This window comes from Paramacrobiotus metropolitanus, unplaced genomic scaffold (assembly GCF_019649055.1).
Source record: "Paramacrobiotus metropolitanus isolate TYO unplaced genomic scaffold, Prichtersi_v1.0 Parri_scaffold0000030, whole genome shotgun sequence".
NCBI classification, from domain to species: Eukaryota; Metazoa; Tardigrada; class Eutardigrada; order Parachela; family Macrobiotidae; genus Paramacrobiotus; species Paramacrobiotus metropolitanus.
The window spans coordinates 607,828-621,918 of NW_026570250.1; the positions used below are offsets into that span (position 1 = coordinate 607,828).

A 14,091-nucleotide genomic window follows, 5' to 3' on the forward strand; every position below is an offset into this window, starting at 1 on the left:
TATGCAGAAGTCAAAAGAATAATATAATTAAGGAGTACTTGCTGTAGAAAGTACTAGGAAAATATCGCTACACAAAATGGTGACAAAAATCAAAGCAGTGAGATACTCCAGTATTTACGCCGCTAAGTGTAGCTGTAATAAGGATTTGACAGTTTCATGTTTAATTTGACTGTTAGTGCGATGACCATCTACAAAATTTCTAACAAAAGCTACCCAAGTTTAGGTTACAGCTTGCTGTAGGAAAATTATTATGCACACAAAATACCTCCATGTTTAACCGACTTGATGAATTTCATAATAATGACATTATTGACATAATTATACTATGACAAATCTGATTGATTAATCTGCGTAATACAACCTAATAAGTAATAACTTATTGTACGTGATAAGTCGCAGTACTCTGTAGGTACAGTAAGTGGCTACGTGCAACAAGCCAAGTAAGTCCATGTCCATGATAATAATCAATAACGATATAATCATGATTATGGATATGTATAAATTTGTCTGTGCAAGATATAAGGAGAAAGAAACAAAGACTTTCTGTTGTTAGTAGGGTTAGTAGGTACAAGTCATACTCGTGCATACGAGATAGCAATATTCACTATAAACACAATAAACTGAATACAGTATATTAATTGTCCCTTCCTCCACATACGACATACTCTTATCAATGCAGAGTCGGTATCAGTGAATTACGGTAATTTGAATTTTAAAGTTAAGTATTCGTAGTCTAACTCTGCACTCCCACTGTACAAACGCTCCGGCATGTCTAGTGTCTACCAAGCAGTGTAAACTGAAAAGCCATCCCGTTCTTCCGTAACTGCTGACGCCTGTCACTACTTACTTCGCAATATCACTTCTCTTTTATCATGCCTTTATTTGTTAAAACCGCAGTCAATGACGAGGAAGTGAAAGCGCTCGTAAAGAAGCACTGGAACGTCGACTTGGGAGAGAAACTTAAAGACTCCCAAAATCAGACCTTCGCCGGCACTATCGGAGAGGGAAGCCATGTAAAGAAAGTGATTATTCGCGTGACGCCCAATCCTGCTGGTGAACGCACCGGATCCCTTGATTTAGAATTACAGGTGCTCAAGTTTTTGGCGTCCAAGAATCTCCCTGTTTGTGAGTCCATTCCTGCGCTTGATACCGGCGCGTTTCAAGTGCCCCTTGGCGATCTGAGCGTTTCAGTTTTCCATTACGCGGAAGGAGAATTCGTTGGTTTTGGCGACCGGCGCTGGATGCTAGAAGAGCAACACGTCGTTGGTGTTGGTCGCTGGTTTGGCCAACTGCATCTTTTGCTCGATGAATTCGAAGATACATTTCCCGAGCTTCTTGTACATGCTAGAAAATGGGATGAACTTCATGACGGCGTGTTGAAGGAAGTGTCAGTCGATCCGCGAGACCGCAAAACGGAGAGCGAGATTTCGACAGCCAAGCCCCGCACCTACGGCCTTATTCACGGAGATGTCAACACTTCCAACTATTTTTGGCTGCCGGAGAGGCAGCTTCCTTGCATGTTCGATTGGGACCAAATGCAGCGCGCCTGGCGCCTGTACGATTTGACCAGCTGCATTTGGGGCGTGGTCACACTTCAGTACGCCGGATCGCCGCTGACCCTCCAACCGGTGCCGGAAGCGAATGAAGTGGCTTATACTAATCTTCTCGTGCGCGGATACGAGGAGGCGACAGACACGAAGGTGGATAGAGACGCTTTGGCACGGGCCCTCAAAATCCGCCGTGCGCTCTATACCAGCTTCTGTTCTCGAGCTCTGGCAGAGCTGACACCGGGAACCCCTATGCACCATTTCTGCGATTTCATGAACAACTGGCTATCTTCTGAAGCGGAAAAGAAACGAATCGGAGAGGGAAGCTGAGCAGTGAGCACCGTACACCGGGAAGCAGCTAGGTTTATAAATATTTTATACATAGTGTGTGTCACAGTGACAGTGTTTGTTTTGATTTGGGTTTCTACTTTTATCATGTTCTATAATTATGTTCCTCTGTTCTGCTTTCTTTTCCCCAAACCAATGATTTTCCAATAAATGAGTCAACAATTTGTGGCACCATAATTTTCCGTAATTCGGAAACGAAACCTGGTAGAGTGGTTAGTGTATGCAGCATAAGTGCATATGATTTTCCGCCATGTGCAAACACTACTCGTACCTGTTACGGTTTTTCGCATCTCCAGACTTCAGTTTTGGGGGTTACACTACTGTTTGCTGTCTGGCAGTGGCAACCTTGCTTATCTTTTCCGGCGGATGAATCATTCGGTCGGCTTAAGCTACTTTTATTCAAGTAAAACATGTTGGAAATGTTATCGCGGTGCTATTTCCTGTTCTACGGCTCGAACACCGTTTCCGGTAAGAAACTGAGAAATTGTGCTATCGTATAACCGTGAAATGGACAAACTGGTTTATGCGGTAGCGTATTGATTGTAAATTACTCACGGACTCACGGTAACTCACCGATACATCTTATTGTTGTTTGCAGTTTGCCAGTTTGCGCTTTTATGCATATGATAGCACGATACATGTTGGAAAGCCTATAATAGTTTTACTTCGTCAGTTTCATACCGTTTTTCAGTTTAGTCTGATTTTTAATTTGTGACTACATATCTGTAAACTTAAGGTACGAATCAACGGTACAATGATACATTAGTTCAATATTATATCTATTTAGTTGGCTGACTATTTTTTGTGTTGGGTTTAGGCTATGAACTTTTTTCGACGGATATCTAGAAGCAAAGCGAGTTCAATGGACCACAATCCCGAAGTTATTTTGTTGGGAGATAGCTTGATTAACCGTCTGCAGTATGCTCCAGTAAGCAAGAAATCTGTTTCTCTCCCGTTTGATAAGTGCTTTTGAGGTTGCTGACTTGCTGACAGTGATGCCCGGTTCTCTGCGGGAAAAAGCGGAAAATGGCCCGCGTCCGCTTGTTGTAGGAAGCCGAGAACGCAAAAATGGACAACACTGGTGGTCTCAGTAATGCACTCTGCAGTGTTAGGTTATACAATATACCCCCGTATGCCACATCAACATGCACCGGGTTTTAATGCTTTGTACCGCTGGCGTAAATAATTCCTTTTCACTGACGGGATGATACTTAACTTGTGTTGCAATAAAAACAGTTTCCGAGTTTGTGCGGTGTGTCACTGCGTGTCAGCATGAAATTTTACAGATATGGTCGAACAAATTCGCATCGTCCTTTCGCTGTCTGAATTTGGGGATCGATGGACTGACTGTGGAGGGACTACTGCGACGGGTTGTTGAGGGAGAATTTCCGATAGATGGTTTCCACGCCAAGGTAAGTTAGTTATTATTTTTATTCGAGAAAGCGCAAAGCTTTGCAGAATCGTGTTTCTGTTGTTTTTCTGTTGCTGTTATTGTGTTTCTGTTGTTTTTTTCTGGTAATTACGACCTCAGCCTGTGCACAGTTACAGTATGACACAGTATGCTATGACAATAATTATTATTACTTTAGTTTAAGTGGCGATTTTTGTATATCGGTCTGATACGTTGCTATTGATAAGTAGTCGATCGTCTTCCGCTGCTTTGCAGATTCTGATCTTGAATGACGTTAAAATGTTACGAGATATGTTTAACGGCGTATCGTGAGCTGATTGGCCCTATGAAATTCTTTAGGTTATCGTTCTTCTGATCGGAACGAATAATGTTGGGGACACGCCGGATCACATTGCCGGTATGATCGACCAAATCATCGTAGCGGTTCGCGATCGTCAGCCTTCCGCGCAACTATTTGTGGTAGTAAGTTTCCGCTCTTGCAGTGTGATGTGTTTTGTTACCGCTTCATCTACCGCTCTTTTGTCACCGGTGCTGTATGGTCAGTTTCGGTACTCACAAGACCGGTTATCTGATATTTAATTACGCTGAGGAATTCTATTAATGTTTTTATTTCAGTAATGTATGTTATGTGTAGGAATTATTCCCAAAAGGCCCGGGACCATCCGTGTACAGGGATAAAAATACAGCAGTGAATGTACTGCTACGAGAACGACTAAAAGAGAACGCTAACCTCCGTGTGATAAATTTGGATCCAGGATTTGTTGATGAGAACGGCAAGATCAGCAAGACAGATTTTCCGGATTATTTGCATTTTTCGGATATTGCCTATGAAAAAGCATTTTCTCCTCTGTACGTCCTGTTAGACGAAGCTGTCAAAAAGTCAAACACGAAATAATCGCATAAAATTTCTGTTTTGTACTATTAGTACAGTACTTCATTGAATTTGTGACTGCTTTTGTGATAATCTGATAGACTGGTAGTGACAGTACGCTTGCTTTCCAGTTATTTGATTCATGCTTGTCTTTATTGCCTTTCTGCACAATGTGAACTAGAATACGGGTTTGTGATTTTGGTATTCAGTTTTTCTTTAATTTATAAAATGTGACAAGAGTAGAAAGACGCAGCTTGTGCCATGTTGCTAAGATTGAATCCTGGTTTTGTTGGCTGCTGGCAAGGTGCAGAGATTTCCATGTGAACCCTTGCGGGAATCCTTTGTTGCATTCACAAGGCCTGCAGTTTTTTGCTGACGTATTCTTGGCCAAAGTTTACCAGGAGTCTTTTGCAGTTACGATTTGTGGTAGCAGCTTCATACAGTGGACGCCAAAATTGTCTTACACTTATGTAATCACACAACGCGCGCAACCAAGCACTTTTCTGTACTTAAACAGCTAAATTTTTGACTGGCCATTGGCCTGCTGACATTTACACTTGCACCTTGCGCATTTCCCAACGAAAACCATTGACCAATATATCAAACGAATGAGAAAAAAATTTCAAGAATTTAGATACCAAACAAGTTGTTCTTTATGAGATCTAAGAGATAATCGAGGCATCTAAAGTTTCTCGTAGACATAGCACAGGATTTGCATCCGCGGTTTGGTTTCAGTTTTCACACAGAAATCGTGTGCTTTGTCTACGACAAACTAAAATGGCTCGATTTTCTCTTAGATCCCATAAAATATGACCCATTTGGTATCAAAATTCTTGAAATTTTTTTGTCTTTCGTTTGAGATATCGCTTGCTGGTTTTCGTTGGGAAATACGCCAGGAACAAGTGTTCGTATTCTTGCGCGTTTTCAGTTTACTGGTCATGTGGTCCTGGCCATTTAGTTTTATTGGTCATTCGGTCCCGGACCGAATGTAAGAGAATTTTGACTTCCATTGTACCTTCGCAAAAGTGAATTACAATTACGGTGCATTACACTTGGTGACAGTTGGTGTCTGCCGGCTGCCGCGCAGACAGTTCCAGGCCTTAGGCGCAGTGTCGGTTATAACGTAACTGCCAACTGTTTCGTTTCCTCCCAGTTACGCGACCGCCGCAGACTGCAGCACGACAGTCGATTCTCGGATACGTTTTTTTTTGCAATCTGAAAGAGTGGTTGTCAGTGTCACTTGTCAGGTTGTGATTTTTGTATTTTGTTGATGTTGGCTTTTGCTGCAGTTTTTTGGACGAAATTGAAACTTTTACTGGATAGATCGATTCCCGAACGTCGTTTTCGTGCTTGTGAGTAATGGATGTTATCATTGTTATGGGAATGCATCTGTAGACTGCAAGATTTATCGGTCTGCGAGGCCCTCATTGTGAGGTGCATTTTACTCCTCGATGAAGAACTTTTCCCTCCGCTCTGCGCTTTGACGTGTTCCGTGTTTCACCGCTCCTTAAAAATCGCTTTCTCAGTTTCCTGGTGTTGCTGTTGCAAAACGACACATCCTCCCACTATATTTGTGCGGGTTTCAAACACTTATGAATCCATACTGATGTGTATGAGTTTATTGACTTCCCACCTGTGCGTCGGCGATGTCTCTCTTTTTGGATACCATAACGGTGCTGGTCAGCCAGGTAAGCAGAACTGGTGATGATTTGCAGTTTATTAGAAATTGGTACAAATGTTCGCGACACGGCAAAAAATTGTCGCTTTTGCAGTTTATATTTTTTGGAATTGGATGGATTTTTTTAATGACACGTCTGTCTCGGGACTACGAGGTGAGTAAAACCGCATTCAGTGTCCGCGGCAACATTTCGAACATGAATTGTCAGCAGTGTTGTATTTACTATTGCCCCAGAACCTTACTTACTTTTTACTTTTCGTCTGGCCATTGGCTTTACTATTTACTTTACTATTTACTTTTCATAATCTTGCTTCTTTACTTTTACTTACTATTTACTTTTTTTATCGTAACCTTACTTACTTTTACTAACTTAGTAATTACTAGTAAAATAGTAATTACTATTCGTTTTTTGCGATAAATCGCAGTACTCAGCAAAAGTTTCCAGTTTTGCCATATTCGTTTCTTAAGCATATTACGTATCTAAAGCAAAAATAACTGCTTGTGCTCTGGGACAGTGTGCACACCGATTAATTTTAATTTGTGCTCAGAAATTTGTTTCAATGAAGCGATTTGGTTCTGTGTAAAATTACAGTACTTATTTTTTGACAAAAATTAGCAAAAGCGATTCCACCGTTTTCGGTGCCAAGATACTTAAGTATTGCGGTGAAGCGGTACTACGAGGAGCTATTAGCTAATATGCCGGGCAGTCACGTAACTCGCCCACCTTAGCGGTTGAAAGCGTCTGCAGTGCAGCGAAAGTTTAGCGATTCAGAAGAAAACCTGTACTGCCAAACGTAACTGCTATGGAAAAAAAGCATGTTCAACAGAATTCTGTTGATGCCCGTCACTTTTATCTGCTGCGGACGTTTAGTAAAAAGACTGATTTACTAATTAAACTATTCCCGTTTCGCGCCTTTTACTTTTACTTACTATTTACTTCTCAAGCCTCGGCTGCTCTTACTTTTACTTTACTTTTACTTTTCCCTTTTGCTGCTTACTTACTTTTTACTTAATTAGTAAGAGGCAAAAACGGCTTACTAAGTAAGGTTTACTATTTACTTTTACTAAGTAAAGCAACACTAGAATTGTGCTGCTGACTGCGTTCAGTCACCGTAGTCAGTATTGACGGCTACTACTTTAATGGCATGTTTCTAATTTTTAGATTCGAAATCATCCGGTGCAGATTTTGTTTTGCTTGACATTCACGTTATCCGTAACACTGTTCGAGCTGTTTATTTTCGAAATCCTTGGACTGCTACAGACGGAGTATGCGTGAATTGTACGTCAATACGTAGCATTTTCTCACAATCAGTGACGTGTTTTCAGTTCGCGCATGGTCCATTGGAAACTCGGGATATTTTGTCTGATCGTCATTCTTGTGGCGGTGATTCCGTTTTACATCGCTCGATCCATTGTCAGCATTGCTGCCTCTAATGCACGTAAGAGTATATTCCCACTTCCCAGCGAATCTCCAACTGAAGTATAAAACATTCAAAAGCTGCAGTTTGAGATTGTTTACGGTTTATTTTTTTTGGATTATGCCATTTTGCATTTTTTAATAGGCATTTTTTAAATAGGCGTTTTTGTTTGTTTTTCTTTTTGATGCCAACTTGTAGCCACTAGTCACGGTTTTACTTTCGTATATGTATTTCCTTTAGCAGTGCAACCAATTGTAGTGCCTAATTTTTCTGTAAAATACCTACTTTTCTCAGGTTTTTACATACTTATGACAAAACCAGTTTAGCAGGTGGTATCTGTCTTGCGGTGACAGTGACACCAGCAATGCTAGCGCAAATTCTCACCACTCAAATATATTTGTAGGTAGTCTACCGTTCCGGCATTTACAATCGAGAGTAGTTCACTTTCTCGCTTGGTGCTTGTTTCTTTACGGATTCTGGAAGATCGGAGATCCGTTCCCCATACTCAGCGCAAGAGAGGGTTAGAAATATTTTTTTTATGGAACGCTCCTACACTTGGATCATGCATGTGGAATTGACATCGTTTTCTTCTCTGCAGGAGTTTTTCCCACCATGGACCATGCAGTTGGGCGGGTGGGCGTCATCGGTGTAACATTAATGGCGGTGTTATCCGGTTTTGGTGCTGTGAACACACCGTACATCTACTTGTCTTGCTTTTCTGAGTATGTTGCATGCTTGCAGCGGTCACATTTTGAAGTCGATTCTTATTATTATTTTTTCAAGTAGAACAGTGGGAGATTCCCACATCCGGTTGCTGGAACGACGTCTGGAGCAGGGAATCGAAATGTTGGCGACAAAAAAGAAACGGTAATATCGGTCTCATTTTTCCCGGCCATTTTTCGTCATCGGTGCTTGTGCGCAGGTTAGCGGTGATGAACAACCGGTTGAATGGGGACGCTGCTGACGGAGCTTCCTGGTGGAATCCGATACGCCGTATAAGTCCTAGTTCGACGGATAGTGAGTTACTATTACGAAAACAAATTGTGCCTTGGTTGTAAGACATGATTCGGCTTAATTGCAGATGCGTCACAGCTTCAGGGGGAAATTAATACGATGCAAGTTATGTGTACGCACCTGTTTCTGGAGATCGACGAATTTCAGAAGATGAAAGCTCGCCATGAATATTCCAAAACATTCCAAGGTTTCATTTTTCATTGCTGGGGAATGGCGTTGACTGCGTATTGTATTTGGAAAATACTTATGGTAAGTAATCGTCAGCGGGGAATTTTTGTAAACTGTTCACTCACTAAACGACTTTATGGAAGAAGTCATAGTATGTCAAAACGCACTAACATCAAACGCAATTGATAGTAGTTATGATTAACAAAAAAGCTCATCTAGATCAGATGTAATGTGATTATCGCTTCTTAATATTCTTCCACGTAGCATCTGCTTTCGTTTCTTTTAGAAATGTTGCGCTGGGTTATACGCATTTTTTTTGTATTTGCAGACGATGCTTAATATTATTCTGAATCGAGTGACACACCTGGATCCTGTAACGCGTTGTTTGGAAATTGCTGTTAATTATATTGGACTGCGTGTTGATGTAAGTTTGTTTTGTAATTTGCGTCTCTTCATGGTTTAGTGCTGCCATGCCGTCTGCCATCTCGTTGTCCGTTGGGTCTTCTTATTCGCTACGATTTCCTTAGATTTTTATTTCGGTTCCGCTGATGTGCTTTATTGCAGGTCCAGTTATGGTCCCAATACGTTTCTTTCGTACTTGTTGGAGTGCTGGCGTTTACTTCGATTCGGGGACTGCTGATAACTTTGACAAAAGTAATTGAGAATTTTTAAGCAATTGCAGATTTTGATTGCTGACACTGCTTAATTGTTTCTCGGTGCAAAATGTTTCACTGCTATCTTGGTTGAATTGGGTTGTTGAGTAAATGTGTCATCAAATTCATAGTATCTACGTTTATGAACCGACATTTTGGTGCCGGTTAACGCTGAATCGAATTGTCTTTGGAGTCTTACGATGTTTTTTTTGCAGTTCTTTCAGTTTTCATATGTGATCTCCAGCAGCCGGTCGTCGGATATTATTGTGCTTTCCTTTGCAGAAATTATGGTATGTGTTGAACATTAGTTCACAGCTGAACAAAGATTTTAGGAGCAAAAAAATTGTGTACCCTAATATTTTTTTAATCCTAATTTCGGAGCTTGCGGGCTGAATAGGCAGTATCGGATTGCTTTTTCTATGCTTATGGTTGTCGATAAGTATTTGAATATTAAATGTTTGATAACCTTCTTATGAAGCGATAACAGTTGTTCATAACCAATGGAGTGTGCTGGGATTTTTCATACGAGTGTCTGGAACAGAATGATACGCTCCATATAATTTTATGAATGGTCAAACCATAAATCAGTTTCCGTGATCTGAAGGGAATGCCAGAGTTTTAATCGAGTATAGTTGCTGTTTTGTTTTGATAAATGCTCTGATTTGGCGCCGAGCGTGTTGATGCCTGAGAATTGAGACAACGATATTTAAAAGCAATGTCTTTTTGCAGGGAATGTATTTCGTGTCAACGATATTACTGATGCGTTTAAGTGTCCCGCCTGCCTACCGGTAAGAAGAACATTTGCATTATGATCTGCCTTTCCCTGTAAATGTTCGCAGCGCTCAGGAATAAATTTACAAAGAACATACCGGTACCATTCTGTATTCCTTATATTTTTTGCTCAATTTGACAGGGCCATTATCTCTGAAGTGCTGGGAGAACTTCAGTTCAGTTTTTATCATCGATGGTTTGATGTGATATTCCTGCTCAGCGCCTTCGCTAGTGTGGCTTTCCTTTATTTGGCTCATCGTCGCCTGCCTAGTAAAAATGACCTGTGAAACGCAACGAATACGGACACTCCAATACAGATAAATCTGTTTGACGTTTGTTGCGCTTGATGCTTAGTGATTTTCAGTTTTGCTCGAGTATGGAATAGTTGTGATAGAATCAAATTGTTAGTTTTCTTGGATTGCACAGACGCGTGTTATAATTTATTTGTTATTAAATTTTTGAATTTTGAAACTGCATGGTTCTGGAGCTGTTAGGCCATGAACATGAAGTCACGAACATGTGTGGTCAGTTCATGTAAATGTAATTTCCAGACTACTGTTTGTAGTTGCATTTAAAATCGCATTACAGAGAGTATTTTTTTGTTTTTGGCTGCTTGATTAGTTGGGATAATGCAGCTCTCACCTGAATGGTGTTATTAATACTTAGGTATGGACCGTACGGTACTGGGTAGTTATTTAATACTGTGACATCAATGTACCACAAATCGAAATAAGCGGAGTAGCGACAGTAGTCTTCCGCTCTGCTGTGAGTCATCATCGCAAAGACAAAAAAGCGGCCCCTTTTACCAAAATCTTCTACAACGACAAACCCAACAACAACTATGACAAATCTCTAAAATGGCACACAACGTGCGGGGCTATAAAGTATAAACGCATTAGTTTTGCGTCAGACAGTTGCCCTTGGTTCAAACGGTAACCACCACGCACTGCCAACGCAACGCCGGCTGCGTCGTTGCGGTATCCTGGTTCTGGTTGCACCACATTTAACACAACCAGATATACTATTCTCTGCTGTGTGATTCATTTTCATGATTTCATCCGACTTATGAACAAAGTGAGCTAGAGTAGTGCTTCCTGTTGGTAAGCGCTAGAGTAGTGCTTCCTGTTGGTAAGCTCAAGTAACTTGGTGGAGCACGTAAACGATCTAACGTGGTCACAATATTTCTAATGCACATGTGCAACCGAGTGCAACGATACTAATTACTTCTTTCGCAAGCATAAAATTTTTAATTTCACAGTTTAATTTGCTTTTACCGTTGCTTCCGACCAATTCAATGCCTATACACAGTAAAAGAAATGGCAATCTAACATAAATTGCATATTAATAATGGTGCTTTTTATAGAGTTCAGACCCAAAGCCGAATGTCACCTTTGCGTGTAAAGCGAATGCGGGAGCGGACGATGCAAAAGATCCAAAGGGTGGAGTCAAAGCCATCACCCCATTGGCTCACAGTGGAGTTGTACTCCCATGCCGATGATGTGCTCCAATAAAACTGCATACAATTATCCGAAATCTGATTACAAAAGTGCTGGCCACCCCGGCCTGCGAGCATATTAAAATACATTTCGCTATCGTTATCAGCGTTTTGAATTCCTTCACGTTATGGATCCGGATAAATATTTAAGCGATTGAAATTTTCTGTTCATCGGCATAGAATCAGCAAGTTTGGAGGAAAGACGCCAGTGCAAAACGCGTCAGCACTGTGCATAACCCATCGTCGTTCTGAACTGGATTTAATACACAGTCGATGACCTTTGATAATTTTTCTGCTTATTGCGTTTTTCACGGGAATCTTTGTTCTGTGATGCTGAAGTGAGGTAGTTCTATTATAATAGTCTCTCGTGTTATCAGACAAATGTTGGCTGACGCGAAAAAATGGGACTGTATAATAGCTACCTTTCTTTAGTGCACATGCATCCAACCGTTCCGTTAACGTTTCGATTCATTTGATGCAGCATACGGCCAAATTTCGTAAGCGGCTGTTTTGGAAGTGTTTTCACACGAGCACCTATGGACTCGTCTTTCATGTATAATACAGTAGTGGTGCTGTTATGCTTCTTATCCCTGAGACCCATAACTAGTGTAAGACCTGCTACACAGTTCATGGTTTTCGGGTTAAGAACACACAGCGTGGTCATCAGCACGGATTGCGGAGTACAACATCGGAACTGAAGTTATTGAGTGTGTCCGTCCATCTTATATTTTGAAATCCCATCCAATATGCTGGGATCTACTCTGTAGCAGCCGCAGGGAATAATGGAACTTGCCCATTGTTTTACGGTTTTACCGGTACACGAGCTGCATTACTTGATCACTTATTTGCCACCGTTATACAAATTACGGACAGCTGCGCAGTGTATTTCATGTTTGTAAATTTGAAAGCAACTGAGAAACATAATTTTTTATTTTTTAGCTATGTTATAATGGCATGATGGTGCTTTTTTACTTGTACAAGTGGATCCTCTGCATACATGCTGCTTTATCTGGTTTTCACTGAATTTAGTATAAAGACAGCGATGTGCAACATTCATGTGCGACCTTTGTTTTATTTCTACGAGACCGCTAGGACAATTTGAAACTCCTTTACCAAAGTTTCTGTACGACTGAAATTCCCTCAACCGATAACGAATTTGAAAGTCATTTGACATGTCTTTGGTAGCAGTTCGAAATGCGTTATCGATTGAGGGAATTTTAGTCCACGATTCCGTTGGATTCATCAATTGCTTTTGGTTTTTAAAAACTGCCTGCTCGGTCAGCAGAGTAAAAAATCGTAACGCTATAGCATAAAAAATGAAAAGCGCATTGGTTACTAACTTAATGTGATTCGTTTGTACCATACGTAACAGATAATAAATACCTGCCCTATTTATGGCAGGCAGTTGTAACACTGGCAGATTAATTGAAATGCTTAAAATTCTTTTCCTGATTAAATCAGGACATTAGGGTTTTGTAATAATTAAGCATTTAGCATTATAATGTAGCCTTTGCCAGCGCCGGCTCGTTTTAACTGAATTGACCTTTGCCGTACAAAACGAGAAACGGCCAAAATATGTGAGTTAAGCACAATTATTACTTGAACGGGACCATGTCCAACACCGTCAAGTCAGTTGAAGATCCTACGATGTAGTAGTCACTAACATGGCTATAACCACGAAGTTTGCTGGTCCCGCTGCCAAAAAGTATTTTCCGACAAGAGCGAAAGCTCAGTACGCTCTCCGTTCGTTGTTATTTTGTGCCGCTAACGTGCGAAACGTCTGGAATTTGTGTCGTATTGCAGTAATTTTTTTAAAAGAGATTCGGTAGCAAAATGTGCATGAAAACAGGAGAAAATCATCCATCCTACCGGTACTTCTACTTGCATATTAACGTTTAAGATCGGTAATACAGTAAAGCGCGGCAATGCGATGCCTTTAATTTGGTACAGTTCCCTCTCACGGTTAACTGGGACCAATCCTTCATAATTATAATGCTTGACCTTTGAGCAATTTGCTTGACTGTGTAAAGACTGGATCAACAAGGAAAGTGAAGAATTAAAGGATATGCACAATATATTTAGACGAATTGCCATCGTGTCGCTCCATTGCACCATTTTGCATTGTCGGTTGTTGATGCGGGCAGCACTGGATGGAAATCTGCATGAGCAACGTGACACATAACGCCACATAAATTTTAACCTGATCTTAAGAGAGCGGTGTCGGCTGCCCGCTTTGGGCAGCTGAGAATGCAGATTCTGGTGGTAGACCCTTGCCCAATTACAAGCCGTGCGCCTGTGACAAAGTAAAAATGCAATAAATTACGACTTTTTGCAGTATCATATTATCCACCCAAAAGATCCAATTAAACGTAGTGTGATACATACGTGTATATAGGAATCATTACTATCCCATCGCATTACACCGATAAGACATGCCGATGCGTTAAATGCATTAATACGATTTATCATCAAACAGTATTGTTGAACGCTATACAGTCATAATTATCGTATTTCGGTTTTCGAATCTGTTAACAGAACCACATAATTCGCCATGTCGCAGACTAACAGCGACTTGATACAAACTAATACAATATAAATGCCAAGCAATGGTAATGTTATGCACCTTGTACAGACTACAGAGTACAAGAAGTTGAATCACCAAAATAGTGAAAATCACAATCATATTGTTCATAAAATATTTTATTATGCTTTAATTT

The 14,091-nt window shown here is 40.7% G+C and overlaps 2 protein-coding genes across 11 annotated transcripts; both read left to right on the top strand.

Moving 5' to 3' along the window:
- Positions 1–686: 686 nt before the first annotated feature.
- LOC129588562 (platelet-activating factor acetylhydrolase IB subunit alpha1-like) lies at positions 687–4,373 on the top strand. 10 transcript variants are annotated; one of them, XR_008690491.1, is made up of 6 exons: positions 687–2,363; positions 2,713–2,823; positions 2,889–3,007; positions 3,182–3,307; positions 3,646–3,768; positions 3,941–4,373. XR_008690491.1 is itself a non-coding variant. In XM_055482849.1 (6 exons), exons 2-6 carry the CDS (start codon positions 2,816–2,818, stop codon positions 4,199–4,201), a joined length of 615 nt encoding a protein of 204 aa, XP_055338824.1. In that variant the 5' UTR covers positions 697–2,363; positions 2,713–2,815; the 3' UTR covers positions 4,202–4,373. The 10 variants fall into 10 exon arrangements, 5 of the variants coding, with proteins under 5 accessions (XP_055338824.1, XP_055338822.1, XP_055338821.1 ...); XR_008690493.1 differs by having other exon boundaries at positions 2,889–2,985; XR_008690492.1 differs by lacking the exon at positions 2,889–3,007 and having other exon boundaries at positions 687–2,099; positions 2,234–2,363.
- Positions 4,374–5,388: 1,015 nt separating this feature from the next.
- On the top strand, positions 5,389–10,395 carry LOC129588556 (Golgi pH regulator-like). The gene is made up of 14 exons (XM_055482838.1): positions 5,389–5,865; positions 5,950–6,009; positions 7,018–7,121; positions 7,182–7,294; positions 7,677–7,793; positions 7,872–7,995; positions 8,060–8,140; positions 8,196–8,290; positions 8,355–8,536; positions 8,784–8,879; positions 9,020–9,109; positions 9,324–9,398; positions 9,838–9,896; positions 10,022–10,395. The coding sequence occupies exons 1-14, from the start codon at positions 5,824–5,826 to the stop codon at positions 10,164–10,166; spliced, it is 1,383 nt and encodes a 460-aa protein (XP_055338813.1). The 5' UTR covers positions 5,389–5,823; the 3' UTR covers positions 10,167–10,395.
- Positions 10,396–14,091: the final 3,696 nt, after the last annotated feature.